Source organism: Cnephaeus nilssonii (genome assembly GCF_951640355.1).
Source record: "Cnephaeus nilssonii genome assembly, chromosome: 13".
In the NCBI taxonomy this organism is placed as follows: Eukaryota; Metazoa; Chordata; class Mammalia; order Chiroptera; family Vespertilionidae; genus Cnephaeus; species Cnephaeus nilssonii.
In genome coordinates this window covers 37671378-37695864 of record NC_137084.1, presented here as the reverse complement: position 1 = coordinate 37695864, position 24487 = coordinate 37671378, and the positions used below count along the sequence as shown (strand labels likewise).

At 51.2% G+C, this 24487-nt stretch overlaps 2 protein-coding genes across 6 annotated transcripts in view; one reads left to right on the top strand and one right to left on the bottom strand.

The window, feature by feature from the left end:
- The first annotated feature begins 1171 nt into the window (after positions 1-1171).
- On the top strand, positions 1172-4180 carry RPL27A (ribosomal protein L27a). Its single transcript, XM_079787961.1, has 5 exons — positions 1172-1574; positions 1943-2006; positions 2400-2475; positions 3036-3210; positions 4001-4180. Exons 1-5 carry the CDS (start codon positions 1572-1574, stop codon positions 4127-4129), a joined length of 447 nt encoding a protein of 148 aa, XP_079644087.1. The 5' UTR covers positions 1172-1571; the 3' UTR covers positions 4130-4180.
- Positions 4181-10590: 6410 nt separating this feature from the next.
- The window catches only part of DENND2B (DENN domain containing 2B), a 148727-nt gene continuing 134830 nt past the window's right edge, over positions 10591-24487 (bottom strand). For all 5 annotated transcript variants that reach the window (XM_079788616.1, XM_079788614.1, XM_079788617.1 and 2 more), the window contains 9 exons: positions 24237-24314; positions 23497-23637; positions 19313-19461; positions 15336-15513; positions 15009-15050; positions 13937-14048; positions 12865-13104; positions 11968-12054; positions 10591-11382 (listed from right to left, as the gene is read on the bottom strand). In XM_079788616.1, coding sequence (XP_079644742.1) covers positions 11348-11382; positions 11968-12054; positions 12865-13104; positions 13937-14048; positions 15009-15050; positions 15336-15513; positions 19313-19461; positions 23497-23637; positions 24237-24314 — 1062 coding nt within the window. In that variant the 3' untranslated portion in view covers positions 10591-11347. The remainder of the gene's footprint in view (positions 11383-11967; positions 12055-12864; positions 13105-13936; positions 14049-15008; positions 15051-15335; positions 15514-19312; positions 19462-23496; positions 23638-24236; positions 24315-24487) is intronic.

The following is a 24487-nucleotide window of genomic DNA, read 5'->3' as shown; positions in this document are numbered from 1 at the left end:
ACTGTCAGTGTTGACCTCTCAGGCAGATGCATTTTGTAAACTGCAACATGTATTTGGCTATTATCACTGTGGACTGGAATGTTCTGAGAAGAAGCAGATTACAAGGTGGGCCCTAAGGTTGAGGAAGATTCAGGATACATGCTCAGGAAGAGGATGAGCACTACAAGCTTGAGAAATGGCACAAGCAAAAAGGCCGAAGAGATGTACCAAGTTTGGCTGCAGTAGAAAGCTTGTCTGGGAGAAGCTGATGTAAGGCTGGGAAGGTAAGTGTGCTGGATTCGGTTGGTGATAAGAGATACTGACCTTTTTGACCAAGTAAGTGAAAGGATGAAAGTAATGTTTTCAAAGATTAACTTGGCAGAGGTATTACGGATGAGGGGGTGGAGGAGAGTTAGAATGCAGGCAGGGTGATTACAGAAGGGTGAACTCAAGATATCAGCTATGATGAGGGCCTTAATGAAGGCAGTGGCACAAGAATATGGTGACAGTGAAGGTAAGTGTATTCATTCTCTTAACCATTTGTTGAACCTGCCAGGAACTGGGAGTGCATGGATAAAAAATAATCCTCGAGGCTTTAAGGAATTTGGCCTAGTATGGAAGACAAAAGTGGACCAACAATTATGTAAGAGCTATGTACTAGATTTTGTGGTGGCACAAGTGGAGTTAAGTGAGCAACTGTGAATAGGTCAAAGAAGTTTCACAAGACAGGTTGAGCAGGGGTTCTCTGACCCAAGGCAGGGAGGTAAGGGTGTGTGTGTGTGGGGGGGGGGGGGGGGAGTCGGGGAGCGGGCGGGGGGGGGTCACCGGCGTGTCCAGTTCAGGTGAAAATTTACATGTGGTGGTAAGAAAATTTACAAGGCCTGGATAAAAAGAGACTTTAAAGCCACCAGGCATATAGGTCCCTGAAGTATAGCAGGTTCAAACTGAGAAAGCCTTAGATTATAGCACAAAGGCAAAGACAAAAGGAAGACCCAGCGCGCATTCACTAAGGGGGGTGGGGGGGGTTCTCCCAGTGGATGGCAGAGACATTTAGGAAAAGACTTCCAAGGCAGCAGAGCGAGACATTGGGTGGACACGCTGAGTGCAATCAATATGGTGCCTCAAGGCTCCTCCCCGCGGCCGGGGCGGGGAAGCAGAGAGCAATCGCTAACGCAGGACCGAGCAGGTCTCTGAGAACAGGGCGAGGCGCGCGGTGGCGCTCGCGGCCGGGGGTTGAGGAGGAGCTGAGCTACGGTGGCCCAGCACGGTTCTGGGCCATGGCGTCAGGAAAAGGGCCCGGCCCACAGCGCCCCAAGTCTCAGATTCCCGGACAACTCTCGGCCTCCGAGCCTGTGCACAGGACGGGCTGCACGGACAACGGTTCTTGGCGGCCATACCAGCAAGCCAGCCCGGGACGGCGGCGACCACCTACGGGACGAGGAAGGAAGCGGTACCACCCGCAGCCGCGAGACAGCCTGAACGCGCCCTAGGCCCGCCCTCCCCGGACGGAAGTGAGGACATTGGCCCCGCCCCCGCGCCCCATACCTCGCGAGACTTCCCAAAGGCCTCCCTCTTGCAGCTCGGCCACCGACATGGTAGGTTATTCTTGTCTCGCCTCCCTTTCAATGCTGGCACAGACCGCGGTCTCTACTCGCTTTGCACCCCAGCCACCTACCCTCGACCTTAGCCGGCTCTTCCAGGTCGCGCATGGCGGGCCGCAGGGTCGGGGGCCGGCGTGGGCCCGGATCCCCGGGCCGCGTGTTCGGTCGGCCTGGGGCTGGGATCTCAGACTGGCGGGCCCGGGCGCCGGGGCACCGCCCGGAGGAGGCCAGTCTGCCCCCTCAGCTTTACTATGAGCGGCACTAGACAGATCCTTGATCTTCAGGCCTACGGGCCCCTCCGGCAAGCTTCGCCCCTGCCCCACTTTTCTTAGGCCTTATCCCACGCACCTTTCTCCACACAGCCATCCAGACTCAGGAAGACCCGGAAACTTCGGGGCCACGTGAGCCACGGCCACGGCCGCATCGGTAAGTACCAGCATCCCATCCTGGTCGGCCTTGGGCTCTCCCTGCCCGGTACTTAGCCCGTCAAGAGGTAGATAGCTTAGAAGTGGGTTAGTAAGAGCTTTGTGCAGCCGGGTCGGATTGAGTCTGACCTTTTTTGAGAATCCTCTAGTATTTCACTTACAGAGAATATCACATGGCGGGGAGGGGGAGTGAAAATTGAACGGGGCCCAGCACTGGTTGAAGGCATGAGTACTGTGGTAGTGCTGCAAAGAGATGTTTAAGTCGGAGTCTTGGAGGAATAGCAATGCTGAGAGAGGAATTGTAGATTGGGAACGGCAGAGGCCTAGGGGAAGGCTTCGCCAGAAGTATTGGACTGGGGCAGGCTATGTTAGCCATGGAACTCTAATCCTCCAGGCAAGCACAGGAAGCACCCCGGGGGCCGCGGTAATGCTGGTGGCTTGCATCATCACAGGATCAACTTCGACAAATAGTGAGTGTTCCTTGGACTGTGTTTTACTGACAGTTTGGAGTTAAGGGGGTGGGGATTAGGGGAGGCTGGCTCCAAGCATCTTAAATGGGAAGCGAGCTGCTTCACCACCACAAACCTTGCCTATTGTTGGCTTTTTCCAAGTTAACACTTGATGTGAACTGAGAAGTTTGTCATCGAGGCTAGAGTCACGCTTGGGTATTTGCTATTGCCTTAGTGTGCTAGAGTCCTCGAAGAGCAACTGCTACCCTTATTCACTGACTGTGGTCCCCCTATGGCATAGTCAGTCACCAGGTTAGTGACATGCATCAGACTGACCTATACATCTGTTAGATTCACTTACGCCCTCAAATTAGGGAGTGGTATTTTAACTATTTGTTTAGTAGATTTCTATTATTCAGTGAAAGATCTGTTTTATTCAAAATGGCTGGAGTGGAGTATCTGTTAAGTCGTGGTTCTACACCCATTAACAATTTACACTGTAATGGGGGAGATGGATTATAAAGATGATAAACATAGCTTCTTAATTTAAGTTTATGAAAGTGGTTGCTTTCTCTTCCCAGTCACCCAGGTTACTTTGGGAAAGTTGGTATGAGGCATTACCACTTAAAGAGGAACCAGAGCTTCTGCCCAACTGTCAACCTGGATAAACTGTGGACCCTGGTCAGTGAGCAGACACGGGTAAATGCTGCCAAAAGCAAGACTGGAGTTGCTCCTATCATTGATGTGGTGCGATCGGTGAGTAAATTAATATTTGCCTTATATGGGTCCTTACCTCTCCTCAAAACTCTGAGTAACCTAATCTACTTGATCTCCCACCTGAGCCCCATACCCGATTCCTTTCTAGACAGTTCTACCTTTTGGCAGAATTTCCAGAGGTAATTCTCTGACCAGAATTGAACTCCAGTTCCATTGTCTTTCAAGTACTTTATTTTCACTTGAATGTTTTTCCAATCAGTAATCTCATTTCTTCTGTTATTGTCCTGGTTTGTACAAGTTTGCAATTCTCACCTAAAGTTACTGGCAATATCTTAGCTCAGCTGGCTCTGGTTTATTTTACACAGGTCTACATTAGGCATCGCTATTGACCTTTCATGTTCCCTACAGAATAAAATCCTAATATGCTTTAATTGTGATTTAAGGCCCTACATTATCTGAAGAGCTGTCCCCCTCTCTCCCCAAAACATCCCACCCAAGCTTTTTTGTATATCTGTAAGTCTTAACCTCCCATGGGTATTGAAGTAGTCTAAACCTTTCAGTTAAGTATTGAGTGGGAAAGGGGGGGTGTTTGGCTTTGCCCGAGACTAGAGTCACATCTTGACAGCTATTGTCCTGGTGTGCTAGAGTTCTCGGAGAGAATCTGCTGGTCTTGATTCACTGGCGTGGGCCGGAAGTGCCCCCGGCAGTGCCCAGATCAGAAACATAGGCTTCCCAGCTCCTAGATGGAATGGGTTGTCTCACCTTTCCTCATACCCATTAGGGAGTTGGTACCTGCCACAGTGTGTTATAACCCTTTTCTCTATTCTAGGGCTACTACAAAGTTCTGGGCAAGGGAAAGCTCCCAAAGCAGCCTGTCATTGTGAAGGCCAAGTTCTTCAGCAGAAGAGCCGAGGAGAAGATTAAGGGTGTTGGTGGGGCCTGTGTCCTGGTAGCTTGAAGCTACATGGAGGGAAGTTCATTAAAATGTCCAAATACTTTTGTCTTCTGGTCTGAGTGTAGGTCCTTTGGCATCTGTATTTCCCTACCTATAATTCCAAAACAGGTTCTAGGAGTTAGGGTATCAAGGCCTGGGGTCCTCTGCAAACTTCCCTGAGGAAGAAAGAGGCCTTTGGACCGATACCTGACTTGAACTTTTCATTTATAAAGTGAGAATGATACCTGTTGGTAACGTGTGTAAATAAGTATTAAATAGTCGAAAGGTCTGTTTGTGTTGTATACTCACAATTCACAATGAGTGGAAGAATGTATCCTTAACTGTTCCATGGGTTCCAGGGGGCTCAAAAGGACTCAGTTCTGATGGGGCATGGTCTACAGAAGGGAAAAAGGAGTGATAGGACTGAGGCCATTCCTAGGGAGATAATTCCTGAGCCCAAGATTTTTCCACTGGGCTCCCTCATGTTGGACATGGGACTATTCTAGTCATAACCAAAATCTTGAGATGGGCTCCAGCAATCTGGATTTTAAACATACCAGGGGCTTTACATATCAAACTGGCTTGTATTATAGAAAGCAGCTGTAAGGATGTGTGGGCCCCTGTGCATAGGAGGCTTCATGTTCAAAGAAATATATCATGAAAACCTAACAATTTTCCTTCTAGCCTGATGTATATCTAGTAGAAATGTGGGTTATCCTAAAGGCCAGAAACTGGATTTTGTATATCTTGCAAAAAACTGATGACATTGATCCCAGGGATAAATTATAATTTGCTCTTGTGTTCAGAGTTCTTTCAAAGATTTTAAAATGATGACCCAAAATAAAACTTGCAGTCTGGAATCCTGGCCAGATTAAGTTAAGATAGCACTCAAGCCTACTAAGATTTAGCTACTAGGTTTGGTTTGGTGAGTTCGCTTTAGTGCTCCATGGGATCATACATGGGCTGGGAACCGCGGGTTTCTGTAGCACAAATCTGTCATGGCAACCCTTATATGATCTAGGAGACCATTAAAGAAAAGGAAGCGGGGTGGGACTTGATGGAATTAATTAATGGGAGTTAAGAGGTGTCAGGCTTGATTCAGTTGGACTAAATGACCATTTTGTTTTGGGTTTTTTGTTTTTAACTGGACAGTTTGGATTTGCATTTTGCATATCGGTGTTTAAGGAGAAAGGTGAAGTGATGGGTTTTCCCTTAGTGGCTTCCTGGGAACCTATGGAAGCTAAGGCCATGAATCTAAAACAGGTGGTCAGGTCAGCAGATAAAGAACACGGCCCTGGCTGGTGTGGTATAGTGGTTAGAATATCAGCCTGAGCACTTCGGTTTGATCCCCTGCTCCAATTGGATGGGGAGTGCAGGAGGCAACCAAACTGTCTCTCGTTGATGTTTCCCTCCCTTACACTAAAAATCAATGGGGAAAATATACTAATACTTATCCCAATCCTACAAGAAGGTGCAAATGGCCATGCCAAATATGTAAGTCTTAAGGCCATCCCATTTCTTGGCCTGGGAAAAGCAGCTACTGATCTATTGAGCTTTGTTCAGTGTTCACGCACTCACTAGGACAACAACCAGCTGGGCAGATTTCCTGATTCCACCTATTGCCAAAGGAAGCTGGGTGCCTGAAAAGCCAAATGTCCATGCCCCAAATGAGTGAAGGGCACAGACCTAGAATGGCTGCAACCAAAGTCAAACTTTAGGTTTTATATTTCAGCTGAGACAAAGTAGACTCAAGCTTCGAATAACGTGTCTTGTGGACACAAGCTCATGATGCCACTGGTGGCCGGTAAGTGCAGAGGATTAATGACGTCCTTCCATATACAGGCATCAGCTCTGTCAGAAGCCCTTCTACCTGGTCTCCAACCTTTTGTTCGTGTATCAGAAAATGTAAAAACTGGTACTGCCGAGCACATTGGGTTGATAACCTAAATTACCTGCAAGCTGGAATTGCTACGGGTATCGTTACTGGCCTAATAAATGCTTTAAGTTTTCATAAAAACCTCGGAACTGCAGCTATAACAAAATTAATGGGGAATGTCTGCCACATACTTGACAAAATTAGGTCAAATTTAAGATTTAAATTAATAGGGATTTCTATTCGATAGCAACGAATACCAACCTGCGGCGCGGGCGCGCACCTCCGGCGGAAGATGTGCGGTGCCCGCTTACACTGGAAGGCGGAAAGCTACGGGGTTTCGGGAGGCCCGAGCCCTGCGGAGCTTAGCGCTTCCGGGCCACCCTCGTGGGTCTACACTTCCTAGGTTCCCTCAGATTACGACCACAGCTCCGCTCGCTCTCCTCCACCCTGAAAGCCACTTCCGGAGTGAGGTTCTAGTTCCGGGATCGCTTTGACCCCTGCAGAATGACCGGAAGCACGGTGGGCCCGGCTCCACCCCGTGGCTCAGCCATTTCCGGTAGCGGGCGGGGCCGCTCCGCTTTGCGGGAAGTAGAGATTTTTACTCCGAGCAGCGGGTGGTTCCATTCCGGCCCCGGCCCCGGTGCGGCTTGGGCCGCCGGTGAGAGCGGAAATCTTCGCCACTTGCACACTTCAAATCCCATTTCGGCCGCGCTTAGCAGGAGGCGTGGTCTTTATAGACACTTTCAAGACGGTAATTTACAAATCTCAAAACTGTTTCGGTTGTCAAAAAGATGACGAGCACCAACTGCGTTCAAGGCACCGGGCTAAAATAGACTTGTATACACATGAAATGTTCTTCCAGAACATAAAACAGGAGGGGTTTCCGGTGAGGGAGAAGTGATACTTTCATATTAAAAGGTGATATAAACGGACAAAAAGTAAGTTTAAAAAAATTGCCAATAACTTGACAGTGCTAAAAAGTATTTTCTTGTACTGGGGTTTTCATGACCTTTGAATTAACACCCATCCCACCTCCGTAAATTTAAGATGTTTTGGGATGCATAACACCACACAGTATGACTCCCTAGTAAAAATGAAGGTTGAAGTGTGTTTCATTTCTGACTTTATTTTAGTCCAATTTTTGTTTTACTTGTATTTCTACTTTAAGTTTTATGTGTTTTTTAAACCCTGTTTATGTATCCTTAGAAATAAGTCATTTGGGGTAAAGGTAAGTTTTAATTCCACATATGAAATATATTTTTAACTATTTAACAGCTGTGATCACAATTAGAATAATTTTCTTGGGGCCCTAATTACCACAGACCATCCGATGTGAACCACTTTCCAAGGGCACACCTTCAAAACACTCCCTGTAAAAGCCGGGGTTCCTCATCTCAGCACTCCAGTTACCCGCACATGATGACTTACTGAAAAGAGCCTTTAGAAAGATCCAAGAGGCAGCCTGCCCTACTTTAAAAGTTATCAGACTCATTACAGGAAAAAACCCAGGGCCTTTCTCTCTCTCTCTCTTTTTTAGCGGGAGCAAAGTTTATTGAGAGAAGCCAGCCCTGGGAAAGGTGCTGCTGGGGTTTCAGGAGCAGGCCAGTGTTCCTTTCCATGTTACAGTTGGGCATTAAAGTCTAGTAGGCTTTTATTATATAGAAGACTAGGGGCCCAGTGCACGAATTCATGCACCTTGAAAGGAACTGTGGGCTGCGAGGCTATGGTGGGCACAGGGGCAGGTCTCGGCCCATCCTTCACGCCCCAGCCTGGCCCCTCCCACCGTGGTCCCCCTGGGTCTCCTCTCTCTCTGGCAGCAGCCCTGTTCCTGCTGCCGCCACTCCCACGGCGCTGGTCCTGCTCACACCCGCTGACGGCATAGCAATTGGGGCCAGTGCCAACAGTGGGTGCAAGCGGGGCCGACGCTGGCAGTGGGTGCAAGCGGCAGCTGTGGCACTGGAAGCGGGTGCAAGAGCCCACTGCCGGCCCCGATCGCCCCTCAGGAGCAGGGGGAGGTGGAGAAGCCTGAGGGGTGATCAGGGCCAACAGCTGCCACTGGCACCCACTGATGGCGCTGAGCGATTTGGGGCCGGTGCTGAGCACCAGCAGAGGGTGCAAGTGGGGCCGGCACCGGCAGCAGGTGCAAGCGCCAGGCGGGACTGCGGCACACAGGAACAAAGAATTTTCAGTAACCACCAGAGGCTCGCCCCGATGACATCGACTGGTGTCCCACCTTGGTCTGGCGCCTCCGCTCACCTGCTCCACCATCACTCTGCAGCCAATGCCCGTGCTCTGCTGCCTGCTGCCTGCTGCTGACACTGGCCATGTTCCGCGCTCACCCCCTGGTGGTCAGCACACATTATAGCGACCAGGTGTTGGGTTGTTCTGCCGTCCGGTCTATTTGCATATTAGGGTTTTATATATATATATATATATATATGTGTGTGTGTGTGTGTGTGTGTGTGTTTAGGTAAGTTATATTACCTATTAATTTCATTTGAGGATAATACAGGGGAGGAGTTATGGTATTTGCTATAGAAAAGGTGAGTATTGATTCTATGGTTGAGAATCATCTGCTTAGGGGTTTTGAGATCATGTGAAAGCAGAATATGGAAAGAAGCCCTGAACACTTCTTTGTCAACCCCAAACCAGTCCCCTTGGACACACCCATCTCTACCATCCCCATAAGACTTCTGTGCCTTGCCCATAGCAGTCACTCTATGGGCCCTTGCAGCTCATTCTAAACCATTATGTGCCAGTATTGGGTTTCTGGATTGGGATGAGAGTTACAGGAGGGTTAATTGTAATGTTTTTTAAAAATATATTTTTTTTATTGATTTCAGGGAGAAAGGGAGAGAGAGATAGAAACATCAATGATGAGAGAGAATCATTGATTGGCTGCCTCCTGCACGCCCCCTACTGGGGATCGAGCCTGCAACCTGGACATGTGCCCTTGGCCGGACTCGAACCTGGGACCCTTCAGTCCACAAGCAGACACTCTATCCACTGAGCCAAACCAGCTAGGGCTAATTGTAAGTTTTTTAAAAATACATAGAAGTTTCTAATTACCCCACCCCCAATATTTATACCAAATATCTTGTGATCTGATCATATCTTGTGGATTCTTTGAAGCTACATGTAAAAAGAGAGGGGAAAGAGAGAAAAATAGCACCTTTTAGAAACTATTATTACTTTACTAGAGGCCCAGTGCACGAAATTCATGCATGGGGGAGTCCCTCGGCCTGGCCTGCACCCTCTCACAATCGGGGACCACTGGCTCCTAACCGTTTGTCTGTCTGATCGCCCCTAACCACTCTGCCTGCCTGCCTGATTGCCCCTAACTGCCTCTATCTCAGCCCCTGCCATGGCAGCTTTGTCCAGAATGACATCCAGAAGGTCGTTTGGCTGTCTGGTCTAATTAGCATATTATACTCTTATTATTATAGATTATTATTAAGGAATCTACTTCTATGACTGTCATGAAGCCCAGGCTGTGTTAACAGTGACACGTCCTAGAGGTAACTACACCCCACTTTGGACTTTCTGGTTATAACTCCTGCCTTCTCTCTCTACTTCAACTGAAAACCCAGATTCAGGAGGCTTTTCAGAGAAGACTACCCTCTACTTTGCTTTATGAGGCAGACAGCAACCCCAAACATGGGCAGGTTGGGATCGGCACAGGCCTTCAATGGAGATGTAGAGGAGGAAAGGGAGAGAAGAATGGGATTGTTTCCTGTTTAAGTAGGCTAGGGTGGAAGGATAGGAAAACTGTACTCCATGGTTCAAATCCTTCCAGACCCAAACCCAATTCTAATGAACAGCGTTCCAGCTTAATACCTCGTCTTCAAGGTCTGTGCTCTGCGATGGCCTTGGTATGTAGAAAGCCTAAGCCACCATTTCCCCACCCTGCTTCTCTCCTTGGTCTTCCATGGAAGGGAGCAGAACCTTCTAGGGTTCCAACAAATAACTCCACAGAGTGACATGGAAGAGCCATAGCTCTCAGTAGGACTACCAGCAAGCCCTGGGTTGGCTTTAGCTGGGCCTCACTCCACCAATGTCAGGATACCCAATGATGTTGTAAGGGCTTTATACTGAACAGAAAAATGTTGAGATTCACCTAATAGTGGAGTCAAAGGGCAATGAGAAAGAATTTTCCATCCCTGGAAACACTGACATAGAGTATGAACAGTTGGCTATTAGAGAAGGAAGCTGAACTAGAACAATGATTAGGTATTTTCTAACTCTAAGACTAGTCATATTCCCTGACTCAGTAGCTCAGTTAAGAGCATTGTCCCAATAGGCCAAGGTATTGGGTTTAATCCCTGGTCAGGGCACATAAAAGTATCAACCAATGAATGCATACATAAGTGGAACAACAAATAGATGTTTTTCTGTTTCTCTTTCTTCTTCCCTCTACCTCCTTCTCTCTCTCAAATTAATAATAATAATAAAAAAGACTAATCATAAAGTCAGACCACAGAACCAATTTCTGAAGCTAAATTCTTAATCAAGTACCCTTCATGATGGTGTTTCACCCCTGGCTGGCCTATCTCAGCCCATCCCTCAGGAGAGAAAGTTATAGATAACGAAGCCAAGGAACACATGGGGCTCTGGGCCCAAACAACTGTACACTGTTTATTGAGAACACCCGTAGATGGTGGGAAGAAGGGATGCCTTGTACCGCATCATGGCCACCACTGACTGGGAGCTGGGCCCGGAGAGCACTGGCAGAGCTGGGCGTGGGCCTCCCCTGACTCACTGACCATCACCCAGGTGGGAGAAACAAGAGAAGGCCAGGCCCAAAAGCCTGGTATCATGCTGCAAATGGGGACTGATTGACCTTTGTCTTTTAAAAACAGAAGGTTAGGAAAGGGAGACTACTAGAAAAAAAAAAAATAGAAACTCTAAAAAAATGTTTTAAAAAATAGTCCCCATGTACATAACAAGACAGCATCTGCGCTCCATGGCCCCAGACTGGCAGCAGGGGCTCAGGCAGGCAGGCCAGGAGCCTCCAGGGGAAGATCAGTGGTTTGGCCGAGACAGTCAGCTGCACATAATTGGCCAGTCACCAGCACCCAGCAGAACTTCATCCATGCTCGGGCAGGGCAGGAAAGCACCCGGCCCCTTGGGAATATACAAATATTTACCAGATTCTCTTCGCTTGTTACAAAAACAGATAAGAAAGCTTACAGCAGATTATTTACAAACAGTATCTGGGATATCATGAAGGCAGAGGTGGGCTGGCTTGGAGGGTGGGGTCTGTGGGGACAGAGCAGCCACAGCAGCCCAGAGGGTCCCAGGCTGGGCCCCCTCCCCAGGCTCCAGGCTCTGCAAGGCACTGGACTCTCTGTTACTGGGAAAGGGGCTTAATTCTTCTTGTGGAGGAACTTCATTTTGTTGCCTGTGGGCCAGAAAGGGCAAGAGTGAGAATATTTCCATATAATCTCTTCTAACAGCCCTAACCCTCTCAGTTGGAGAGAAAGGATTAGAGAGACTGGATTATGACAGATCTGATCCGTGGTAGGGAAAACACTCCAATGAGGGCCCTGATATTAATCTGTTTGGCTTTGGGCAAGCATTTAACTTATTTGACATGGAGACATTCTATGATCTAAGTGGCTGAGCTCTTTGAAAAGAATGGAGGTTTTCAGAGAGGGCACTCTGGCATTGCTAGTCTTGTAGATCCCTCCTGGCCTACAGGAAAGCTCTCTGGTCCTAGTGGCCCTCCTACTCCCTCAGGAAGGAGTGCACCCAGAAAACCTCAGGTGACAGTCTGTGGTTCCTCTTGGTTCTGCAGGTAGTTAATCCTGTGCTAAATGCCCTTGGAGCACTGGGCTGGGAACCTTCTCCTCACCAAGGGACCCCTTCCCGGTCTGTCTATAGCCCCAGTATAACACCCATTGGCATTGGTATAGAGCAGTTTGGGCTACAGATCCCCCCAAGCCCCTTGGTGAACATCTGTCTCATCAATGACAAAGCTACTTACCCAAACCTCGGAGAAACTTATTCATTCCGCTCTGTTCGGTGTCTGGGAGTTCCTCTAAATACTGCTCTACTCGCTGCTCAAAGAGGCCTGGGGAAGAGGAGAAACAGGAGCAGGGAAAAGAACAGTCAATGGAGGAAGGGAAGACAAGGCCCTGCAATTACAATTTACAGGAGCATCTTAGAAGTCAGACTGGCTCATCAAAACCACCACTAGTGGCATCTCACTGGTGTTCACTGTTCATAGCAAGAGGCCCTCGATGACTTGCTCCCAGGTGCACAATGCTGAGCTGCGTTACAGCGAAGACTCTATTCCTCGTTTCAAAGCTGGGTAGACACCTTCTCTAGTTACTTGTAGACCACTCTACAATGTTGTTTCGAAAGGTTTGTCAGACTAAATGGACAGTATTAGTGGACAGAATAATAACCCTGATGTTAGACAGAAAGATGCTGATGAGGTGGAAAAGCCCTACAGTGAGCAGAGCCGACGAAATAAGCGATAAGAGAACCTTCTGCTCTGAATGTGTTCTGCCACCAACCTAAGACAGAGGTAGCTCAATTCTCTTCCAGGGCCTTCTCAACCCTGGATTCTCAGACTTCGCTAAATTGGGTCTTTTTCTCTGATTAAGAAGGATGTGTGAGGAGGGGGTGGGCAACCAACGGCATGCTGCTCCTGGAGGAGACAAGCCACGTGGCTCCAGCCTGTGCAGCCTTGTGCCGTGTACTCTGGGACAGGAGAAGAAAGCTCCTTGGAAGTTCCTATCAGAAGAAAAGGGATGGTAGGCGGCCTGGGCCCAGCCATACCCAAGAGCTTCTATCACAGTGCCTGGCTATTCAGCCCTGTTGGAAGCAGAAAGGTTAAGAGGAGAAGGTCTACTGACCCCAGCTCTCCTAACCTTACCCTTTGCCCGACACTTTCTTAGTTCCCTGTCTTGGATGAAGCCAGCAAACATCTGAGACTCCATGAAAACCTCAAGGAAACGGCGGATGCTTTTGGAGGCCACAGACTTGCGGAAGGCTTCTCGTTGAAAGGCTCTCTCCCCCTTCTCACTCTGGGTCAGGAAGAGGGAGTAGTGCCCAACCGTCTCCACAAAGAACCGGATAAACACCTCCGACACCAGCCCATTGAGGGTGTTACATTCTGGAAGAGACAAGAAAATCTTTCAGGTTCTGGTCGAGAGCCTGCCATCTCCAAACTCCAACCTCAACCTCCAGCTGGTATCTCCCTCTCCTCAATAAAATTCCCTGCCAGACCACTTATCTGTTCTTGAAACTATCTCCTGTGCACCTGGGCTTACAACTAGCTCACAAGCTGGGAGGCTGGAAACTGTGCCCTGAACATGGAAGCTGGCAACTACTTGCTGGATGAATGAGAGTGGGAATCAGACCAGACCCCTGCCCCACACCCCTCACCCTGGGTGGTTTTCCTGGCTTCACAGCAGGAGGAAGCTCCCTTTATCCCCTTCAATGGCTCGAGGCAAGCTCTGAGGGGGAGGAATAACTAGTTTCCTGTCAGCCAGAGTCTTTGTAGCTGTCACAGGTCTTGAGGTTTTCCTTCCCAAGCCTCCTGAGGCAGAGAAGAATTAGAGGGAAGAAGGTACAGCTTTGTAGCTAGGCCAGCAGTCGCCAACCTTTCGGACTTCACAGACCACCAGTGGCCCACGAACCACCAGTTGGCGACCGCTGGCCTAGGCCACTTGAGAAGCAGCCCCAATATTATGTTCCTGAGCTTGGTCTGATAAAATACCACAATACTTCTCTCCCCTCAGACGTAGTCCAGCCATAACTCCCTGAACCCCACCGATGGTGCGGCTAGAGAATTCTAGGTTAGTGTGAGATCAAGGTCCTACAACTGGCACCTCATCAGCCAGAGGGCCTGGTGCATAGAAGCAGGGTCCCGCCAGAGGAGGCCCAGGCCCAGAGCAGAGGAGCCTGGGGCCAGAGCTGACTGTGTTGCCACAAGCCTCACTCACCATCGTCGGAGTCGCTGTCGGAATCCTGGGAGATCAGTTCGTTCTTCCTCTCTAGAGCCTGCTCCAGAGCTGCCTGCAACTTCCTAGGTAACAACGTGTCCTCGTCATCCATCTGCAGGAGAAGGAAAATGCAGTGGTAAGGATAATAACTAACAGTGGCTGTATGAATGCTTAAAAATACACTCTCCTTCAATTGTCCCAATAACCCTGATACTATTTATCAATCTCACTTTAAGATGAGAAGTTGAGACACAGAGAGGTTAAGAAACTTGTCCAAGGCCACATGGATAAAAAGTGGCAGAGCAGGTGGCATTCACAGGACCAGCGAAGGGTTCCTTCCTACCCTGGCACCTCGACGAAGTCTCCCCTACTCCCCCAGCTTTAGCTCCAGGAGGAAGCGCAGCTGGCTGGGGTGGGGAGACTGTGACTCAGGCGTGAGGTTAAGCCACCGTTCCTGTCTCTACATTCTGGTTCAGTGTCCGCACCATGATGCCTGTACCCAGGAGACCAAACTCTGTCAATGCTGCATAACAGACGGTACCCTCCCAGAGGGTACGACACTGGGCTGGGCTGTTTGTAGAGAGCCAGCAGGATTTCCATAACTAACAAAGGCTTTTGAAGTTGACAATAACTGCAAACTTTTACATCCCATGGCATTCTATGTGTCACGTGTAATCAACCCCAGCAACATTTCAAGGCAGCTGCTACTACCATGCCTGGTTTAGAGATGAGAACTCGGCTCAGAGAAGCTCAGAGGCCTGTCCAAGACCATGTGGCTCAAAGGTGGCCGAGCCCAGAGGTCACGTCTTTGGACTTGCAGGCCCTGTTGTCTGCACTCCCTCACGCCTTCTAGAAGCTGATGGTGCCAACAAGAAAGGCAGACCCTGCTGAGGTCAAGACTGCTCAGACCAGTTTCTCCCATCCTTGTCTATTCTGTGAATATGGAACCCAGAGAGCTTAACAAGCAGGTGGTGGAGGTTGAGCTGTGTACAACAGTGCTGGCTGCTTTGGAGTCTGCCTTGAACAAGCACCACCCTAGGGAAGGCCACGTTCCGCAGTGTCCCACTCTTACCTGCCGGATGAATCGGTCAGATCCCAGATTCACCATCAGTGCCTGAGGAAAAGAGGCATTAGTGACAGTGATTCAGGGTATGAATCCCTGCAATGCCCTCCCCAGGCCTCCAGACCCCTAGGTCCCAGGGTCAGATAACAGTAGTAACTCCAGCCAGGAACAGCCCTCCCAGGGAGAAAGGATGAGCTGGGTAGAGAGGTCACAAAAGAGAGAATCCCCGTGCCTTTCTCCCTCCACTCCCCCTCTGCCCTTCTCTCCTGGGGGTTTCTGTTCCTTCTGTCCCTTCCTCCTTCCAACCTCCCCCAGCTGGTTCCCCAGGTGGCCCACCTCCTCCACAGGCAGCTCCTTCAGTTTGGGAAGGGAGCTGGAGAGCAGGCCAACCAGGAAGGGGGTGGGACAGCAGACGATGTCAATCATGGAGGCCGGGAGGACAGGAATGAAGGTATGCTGCCAGGAGAAGGGGTAGAGCAAGGCCACCACCGCGTGGGAGCAGCTGGACAGGGTACTGGTGGACAAAGAGAGACAAAGTGCCTGAACCCAGACCCAGCACCTTCGAGGACGGGGAGGTAGAGCCTGCTGGGGCTCAGAACATCCTTTTATGTTAAACCTCCCAGTGCAACAAAAATCGATGCTAATGGGGCTCATGACTGGGTCTGACCCTATAGGCCAGTGAAGCCCCCATATTCCCACCATCAGGGCCCCAAAGACATTGCTACTACCCTCTTTGGTGACTACTTAGAAACAGCCAGGAAGGGATGTAGCAATGCACAGGACACACACAGGACTCACATATACCCTACTCTCCCCAAAGGGCCACCCAAATGCACAGGCAGGCCTGACTAGTGCAGGAGTATCAGCTCAGGCCGGGAGCACAAAGGTAAAGTGAGTAAGAGCTGGTTACCAATTCATAGCGTGCAAGAGCTGGAAGGCCCTACAGAGGTCACCTCATCAATTCCACATTTTACAGCTGGCGCCACCGATACCCAGGCCAGTTTACTCATAAGGGGCAGACCCACAACACAACCAGACTTCCTGTCTCCCAGCCCAGCATGACTTCTGCTCTGCCCTCTAGCCACCCCTTCTTCTCCTTGATTGGAACAAGTGGTCTGACAGGACCACTGACTGCCGTCAGGGGGCTGGCACCATTCTTGCCATCTTTCCTCTCAGGCTCCAAAAAATAGCCACAGGTCTCAGTGGGGTCATCCCTCTCTTGACCTAGAGGGGGCTCCAGGCCTCTATGCCCAGGCACACTACAGGGCTGGCTGTCCAAGCAGAATGACCAGTGGGAGCCAGAGGAAAATCTCTAGGATGCTAGCCATGAGGTACAAAGGTGAGTGCACACTCCCCAGGTGCATTGAAGGCTGGTGAAGGGCACCAGCAAACAGGAGACACACCTGGCCTGGACTGTCCATCTGCCAGGAGCATAGTCCAAGGCCCTCCCCGAGGGACCATGTTACAGATCAGGAGACAGAGGACCACAGTCAAGACCACTTTCAAGCTCGACTCTCCCACCCTGTCCTCCACATCTACGGTCCCACCTATTAGCCATAAAAGCTTGGTCTCTGCGTGATCAGCTCCATAGGAACTCTTGCCCTTTCACGACTAATGCCCCACCAGTCAGAGGACATGGTTCTCTGACACAACAGAAACAGACCCCCTCTTCTAGAATGATCTCTGGATGTTCATGAGTGTTTTGTCAGCCAGTGCTTTGCTTGACTGCCCTGCCACCCTACGGACACCTAAAATACTGCTGGGCCTTGAGGCAGAGACAGGTGCCCTGGCCCCGACAGCCCTTCCCCTGGGCACAGCAGCCCTTCCCCTGGGCACAAGATTTGTGACCCCACACCCCAAGGAGAGCCATCTGAAAAAGATCTGGAAAAAGGTTGCCTCAGGGCCTCGGGACACACTGATCTCCACAGTCTCCTCCAAAGGGACTTGATCCGATCGCCACAGAGCTCATGCACACGTGCACACACACACACATCCCATAGACGTGACATCAGAACCCAGCCAGAGGGACAAAGGACTTGTAACACCTAAAACATGAGGCACGGAGCCTGAGCTGGCTGCACTGCCTGAGCCCTGACGGCAGTCCGGGCCTGTGCGCCCTCACTGGGCTCCCTCCCTGCCCCTCTCCCGTCAGAGGCAGACCCGGGGCAGGAGGACATCTTTTCTAAGACCCAAGACTGGCAGAACTCAAACGCCAGGCCAGGCCAAGAGCAGGGCCCTGGGGCACTTTCCTCCCAGAAGGGTCCTGGATGTGCTCAGCGGCAGCTGCAGCCACAGAAACAACAGCTGTGTTCATATCCCCACTGGAGCTGGGCAAACGGTAGGGTGGCAGAGAGGATGCCCCCAGTGAGGGAATGGAAGCTTCAGGAAAAGAAACCTCAGGGTCCAGGCTCTGTTAGGGGCACCAAGGTCTGGCCAGACCAGAGCCTCACAGCTGGGCAGCAGGGGGTCCTGTCCCAGTGGCCTTCAGGATCCATTTCTCCTGCTCCCCTCGCCACCCCTCATATATGCAGACAGATACCTCAGGGATCCTGGGCTTCTTGGGGGACAAACGGGACAGAGGATGTTTCTTTTCTGCCCCTCGTATCAGCACCTAGCATATGGTATGGCACATAGCAGGTAACGTAATAAATACCTGAATGAATGAGTTCTGCCACCTTGGAGAAACCACTGCTGCCTGTGACAGATTATTTGACCAAAAAAAATAGATAATGTGCTGCCAGTATCTCATCCTCTCCCTGCCTAGCCCACCTCCACACATACTCTTTGCTATGGTCTGTTTGTGTCCCCCCAAATTCATATGTTGAAATCCTAACTCCAAATACGATATTAGGAGGTGGGGCTTTGGAAGGCTTAGGTCATGAGAAAGAAGCCCTCATAAATGGTATTAGTGTTCTTAGAACAGAGATCTCTAGTCCCATCCACATTGGCTGCTTCTGGAACGCCTCGTGTCCAGTGACACCTCTGCCACCCTCTGATGCCACAATCAGATCTTGGCATGCAGAACTCCTCTAAAATCATCAATGCCAATGCTTCGGACCAAGATTTGTGACCCATCCAGCTCTTTCCTTACTCCTCCTAAGCTAGCCTCCCTGCTCACGGACACCTCCAGTCACACCGCCCCCCCCCCCCCAAGCAGGGCTTGACGGGGGACCTCAGGCCGCTCCCCCTGCCCGGCGGGGCTTGATGGGGGACCTCAAGGTATGCTCCCCCGCCGCCCCCCCCCCCCCCCCCCCCCCGCCCCAGTGCTGGGCCAGGAGACCTCAGGCTGCTCCCCTCGCCCCGGGCGGGGGACATCAGGCCACGCCCCCTGCCCAATGGGGCTTGATGGGAAATCTGAGGCTGCGCCCCCTCCTGGCGCCAGGCCAGGGGACCTGAGGCTGCACCCCCCCCCAACCCCCCCGCCCAGTGGGGCTTGATGGTGGACCTCAGGCCACACCCCCACCCAGCGGGGCTTGACGGGGGACCTCAGGCCGCGCCCCTGCCCCAGGGCTGGGCCAGGGAACCTGCCTGGCAGGGCTTGACAAGGGTGGGACCAGCCGGGTCTGGATCTAGCCCAATGGGGGGTGGGAGGGGCGCTGGGTCTGAGTCTCGAGCAATTTTGAGGCGCATGTGGTTGGGCCGGGACTTGACTCTGGGTCCCGTGGTGCACCCCAGACTCTGACAGGAGAGAGATTTTCATATATATTTTACTAATTTTCTTTCATCTCTGATACTTCTATTATAGAGAAAGGGCAAATAGCAATATTAAAATATTTCCTCTAATTAATCCCCTTTTAATGTGCACGAATTTTGTGCACCGGGCCACTAGTCTATAAAAATAAAAGCATAATATGCTAATTATCTGGATGTCCTTCTGGACAGCTGCAGCGGCGGGGCTGAGGCAGAGGCAGTCTCCACAGCAGCGGGGAGCCGAGCCCCTTGCACAAATTTTGGGCATCAGGCCTCTAGTTAGTAAATAATACAAGAACAAACTGTGTTTCATGTACTCACAACTGTAAACCTACTTTTGTCCACCCCATATGTGCATCTGCGCAGTCTTGTCTGCTGCAAAGGAAGTGTCCCTCCTCTTCCTCAGGCCAGTCCTCAACTGGGTTCTCATCTTGTGTGCTCCCAACCACCCTTTCTTCCCGGATTTGCTAACTTTTCCCTCTTTATTTGATCTCACCACACACACACACACACACACACACACACACACACACTCTCACACGGGCTGGTGTTCATAAACACATGCTGGGTGAATTAGTGATGTGCCTTCCCCCTCTTCTCCACCTTGCCCTATGGGGCCCTACCTGAGCTTATCGGCCACAAAAATGACCCGGCGCTCCAGCAGCAGTGAGGCAAAGATTCGGATCAGCTGACGCACACTGAGGCAGGTGAAAAGGCACTCAAAGTCCACGTGCTCCAGCCGGGAATCCATGGGTCGCCGCAGCTCCAACACCTGCAGGAGAGCGATGGGGAAAGTGGGTCGAGGCAGGCCAGCTGGGTGCCACTCCCAGGTCCTTCACAAAGTGATCGGATGCTGGTCTCCCTTCCCACCCTCTCTTTTCCAGGGTCTCTAATCTAGCCCACTGTGCAAAAGACCCAGTCTCTTCCTCCCCTTGGACACCCAACTGGTGAGCAAGAGGGCTAACTCCAGGAGTGTGGGGAGGCTCCAGCAGGAAGGAGCTGAGGGGCCGCCCATCAGGCTCTCGGGAAAGGGAGGAGAGCTGACTACTCTCACAGATGAGAATGAGGAAACAGCATAGCTTGATCTGTAGGGTCTTCCCCGCCCTCTTGCCCATCTCCCCAAGCAAACATCTTGGCCCCCACGCTGACCAGCCCCCACAGTTGCTGGTTGCTCAGAGGCCATAGGAAGAGCAACATCTCCGCACCCCGGGACTCTATGCTCATCCACCTCTGGAAAGGCAATGCTAGTCCTTGTTGCCATGTTCCTTCCCTTTCCTACTAGAAGAGTCTCCTTCCAGAGGCTGTGTCTGTCCTGCCACACTCGCCTCTCTCTACCAGCCTATCTAATCTCTGTGCCAGGGACAAGAAAGCACGAGGAAAGGCCGGCTATTCTGCGACCTTGCCAGGAAGCCGGACTTTCTTTATCAGGGCCGGACCTGGCAATCTTTCCTCCCAAGGGGTTGCAAGGCCACTTCCAAGGTCAGTGCCATGGCGCGGAGAGCCACTTCCCTGGGTGCAGTTATGAGGGTGGAGGGGAGCATGGATCCTGGCAGTGTGGGCCAGGGAACTGCGAACTTCAGGCCACACCGCAGCACTGTCCTGGGGTGGCCTAGTCTTTCCCTTGGTGCCTCAGCAAATGTGTGCAGCATGGAGGTGCAGGCCTCCTAAGAACTGGGGCGCAAAACAAACTCCCCCTTCTAGCCCTATGGTTCCAGAACTCTCTTCAAGGGGCTTTCCCCCCACATCATCTCATCTGTGTCTCGGGGTCTAAGCAAGTGAAGTTCTAACTCCCAGCTCAGTCAGTATTCATCCCTCTGTACCCCGAGAAGCAGGAACATGGGTACAACATGGGCACAAGTTGCCCTAACGACCTGTTTATGCTCAGTCTCCCAAAGATCTGGTACTGGGTACACCCAAAATGCTCAGTGAGTGTGGGTGGAAGGAATCCCCCATCACAATTATGCCAGAGACCTTTGCACCCGTCCTGTCTCTGCCGGGAGAAGACACAGTGAAGTGCCCCTACCCAGCCTCCTGAGAGCCTGCATGCGGTCCTTCCATCCTTCCAAGAGGTTCTGCGGTGCACTGCCCCCATCCCTACCACCCAAGGGCCAGGCGCCCTCCAGGGAGTGAGAATTCACCCAGGCAGCATCCTGACATGGGCCTCTTTTCATTCATCCCACCCTCAGATCACAGTCCAGTGGGGCTGAAAGTGCCTAACCACAGCCTGTGAGACTGGTGCCGGGACAGAGAAAACATGATGAGTGTGTGCAGGGGGGCTTCTGGCTCTGAGGAAAAGTGCCAACCTCATCTGGGCAGGGTGGGGGCAGGGCAGCAGCTCAGCCCAAGATGCTGAACGTGGAGAGAATAAGGGAAGTGTCTTCTAGGCAAAAGAAGAGGGTTCAGGGACAGTAAGCCATTCAAGTCAGAGTGATGGGAAATGAGGCTGCTGAGGGGGCGGGGCCACATCCTGAAGCTCTCCCAGGCCTGCTGCTGGGCTCTTGGGCAGAGTCAGACCACTCACGAAGCCTAAGTCCCTCCCAACGAGGGTGGGCGAAAACAGCCTAAGAGCAATGTCTTAAATGGTTTTCGCCACTCCCAGCAAACCCAGTGTTTCTCTAAGCAGTCCCTCTCCTGTTCTTTGAAATGACTAATTTATTTCTTCTTCCCTCTCTAGAACCCAGCACCCAGCTCTCCCTCTCAGAGGATGACCTTCTTTTCTATTTTGAGAAAACAGAAGCCATCAGATGAGAATCTAAACTCTACAAACCATGGCCCTCCCCTAGTATTACACCAAAATAAAAGCCAGCCCCTCCCTGGACCCCACCACCAGTGCCTTATGGGTGACAGCTGGATTATACCCTCCCTCCTGCTTCTTTTTTGTTTTTGAAATGAAGTAATTTAAGTAATGACTATACCACAAAGCCTGACTCTTTTTTGTGTGTGATTCTTTTTTTTTTTTAATATGTTTTTATTGATTACAGAGAGAGGAAGGGAGAGGGAGAGAGAGAGAGAAACATCATGATGAGAGAGAATCATTGATCGGCTGCCTCCTGCATGCCCCCTACTGGGGATTGAGCCTGCAACCTGGGCATGTGCCCTGATTGGGAATCAAACCATGATCTCCTGATTCATGGGTCAACACTAACCATTGAGCGCACCAGCCGGGCCCTCCTGCTTCTTGAACTTCCTCTGTGGGGCCATTCCACTAGCATCCAAACAACCATCCTCAACAAACTCTCCCCTGGCTCCACACTTCCTCTCAACCACTGTCCCCTTCCCCAGTTCTCTCCACAGCCACGCCTCTTGAAAACATGTCTACACGGGCTGTTTCCACTTTCCACCCCCTAGCCATTCACTTCTCAACTCACACCTCAGGCTTCTGGCCCCCAGTCCCCACTCTTCTGCAACCCATTCTTGTCAAGGCATCTTGCCATCCTCATCCTGACCTCTTGGCAGTTTCTGATCCCTCCTTTCTTCTTGAGATGCCCTGCCTCCCCTTCCTTGGCTTCCAAGCCCCACCCTCTCCTGGTATCCCTCCTATCTTCTCAATCTTCAGGGCTGCTACCCCTCCTCTGTGGGACCTCTCAAAGTTGGGGTCCCTCAGGACTGGGGAGGACCGAGGCTGGGCTCTCTTCTCTTCCCTATCTACACTCTGCTACCACACATCTTCTCTTGGGTGTCTCACAGGTGTCTTAAATGTAACTTGCACAAAATCGGACTCTTCCTCCTCATAACCTGTTCCTCCATCAGGGGCTCCATCAGCTACCCCATTGCTCAAGCCAGAGAGCTGGGAGTTTGCCTTTAAATCTCCCTAACCTTATTCCCTATTTCTAATCAAACACAAAATGCTCTTGATCCTAATTCTAAAATGCATCTCATCCATCTACTTTTCTTCATCTTTTCTAGCACACCTTAATCCAAGCTACTATCATCCCCTACCTACACTACAGCCACAGTAGCCTAGCTAGCATCCCTCTTGTCACCCCAGTCCATTATCTACATAACAGCCAGAGTGAGATCTTAAAAACATAGCTCAGATCCTACAACCCTGCTTTAGATAAAATCCAAAATCCTTACCTTGGCCGAGCAGGCACCCTATGACTTGGCCTCTCCACCCCTGCTCACCACCCTGCCAACCATCTTGGCCTTTTCTCAATTCCTTGACAAGCACACACAGTTCCCCAACTTTTGCCTTTGCATGTGCTGTTCCCTCTACCTGGAATGACCTTCTCCCATCCATACCCTTCTCTTTCAGTCTCCCTCCTCCCACTTCATTTAGTTGACTCTACTTACCTTGTAACCCAGATAAACTGCCCCCTTCTCCAGAGGAGGCCTTCCCTGGCCCCTAATCTAAAGCAGACCCCTCGTGACACACTCACACTCCTGTGCTTTCAGTTGGCACTTAAGGATTATCTACTTACATGTAGAAATACTTATTTACTACTAGTCTCTCCACTAGACTATGAACTCCACAAGGACAGAGCCGTGCTCTCTTTAATTGTATCGTCTGGCATGACCCTGAATGTGAGAGAACACACAGTAACTATTGGGTGAATGAAAAAGGAGGGCAGGCGGTGTTCAGTTTAGTCCAGCCAGGTCAGGGAAGGCCCCTAGGAGTCGCAGAGTTGGGCAGAGAGAATGGCGGTCCTGTCATTCCCTCTGTCAGTTCCTACTGAGCAGGTGTACGAACATGGTGAGCAAGGACGGGCCATGCTCTGGGCCTCCCAGAGACCGCACTCGTAGGTAGGCAGGCCTCCCTCCAGCCCCAGTCCCTCGTCTGAGAGAAGAGACAGCAGCAAATCCCTACCTCGTTGCCAGCACCTGGAAGGAATGTCTTCACTTTGATGGTCTTCCCTGGAGCAGGGAAGGGCGACTCCATGAGACTTCTCATGAAGGGGTAGACCAGCGCAGCGGAGATCCCACGCCGCCGTTCCACCTCATCTAGGACCTGTGCCCGCCACCAGCAGCCCAAAGAGGAAGGGTGTCAGGGCGCTGCCCTTCCCGACCTCCTGGGCAGAGAAGAGGGCAGCCTGGCATCTGACCCGCCTAGGCCAAACGCTGGGAGACAGGAGAACTGTCTTTCCAGAAGCTTCACACCCGACCCTTCTCATTTCTCTTGGCACCCCATGACTGCTCTGCCCCCTAACCAGTCCTGGCCTCAGATGCCAAGAGCTGACTGAGTAGCTGGGAAAAGGAAATACCACTTGAGAGTCAGGTCCCTGGGCACTTGGCTTCCCCAAGGTGGTTTCTGTCCCCAAGAAATCTGTCTCTGCCCATAGCCCAGGGTGGGCTGTGACATGAGCAGACAGACACTGCTGGTGCAGGAGCTGGGAGAGGCCAGCTGGCCAGATGAGGAGCCAGGCTCGGGAATCAGGAGGAAGTCAGAGAGCTCGCCTGCACTTGCTCTTTTCTCGGTTGCATTCTCTCTTTCTCTCGCCCTCTCCTGCGCACACACAGGTGGTTTTCTCATCTAAGCTGGCTGCAGATACTCCTCTGGGAGCTGTCAGCTGGGGGGAGGAAGGAGGAAGGAAGCCAGAGCCCTCTTACCTTGGAAAACAAGCCGAAGCAGCCAAGACGGCTGATGACACAGTATACCTCTGGCAACCGAGGCCCTTTCCCGCTTGGCTGGGCCGGGACAGGAGGAGAGAGACACAGACACAGAGAATGCATGATTACTACATCTGGCTCCTTTTCCTTTGGAACCGAGGGCTGAGGACTACTCTTCTAGTGGAAGAAGAAAGACTCCAAACCTCTTCTTAACCTCTACTCAGCCAGGCTCTCGTGGGGAGCCTTCAGCC

Coding starts and splice junctions, on each gene's coding strand:
- RPL27A (XM_079787961.1), top strand. Junction 2,007..2,399: donor CCACGGCCACGGCCGCATCG/GTAAGTACCAGC, acceptor CTAATCCTCCAG/GCAAGCACAGGAAGCACCCC. Junction 3,211..4,000: donor TCATTGATGTGGTGCGATCG/GTGAGTAAATTA, acceptor TCTCTATTCTAG/GGCTACTACAAAGTTCTGGG.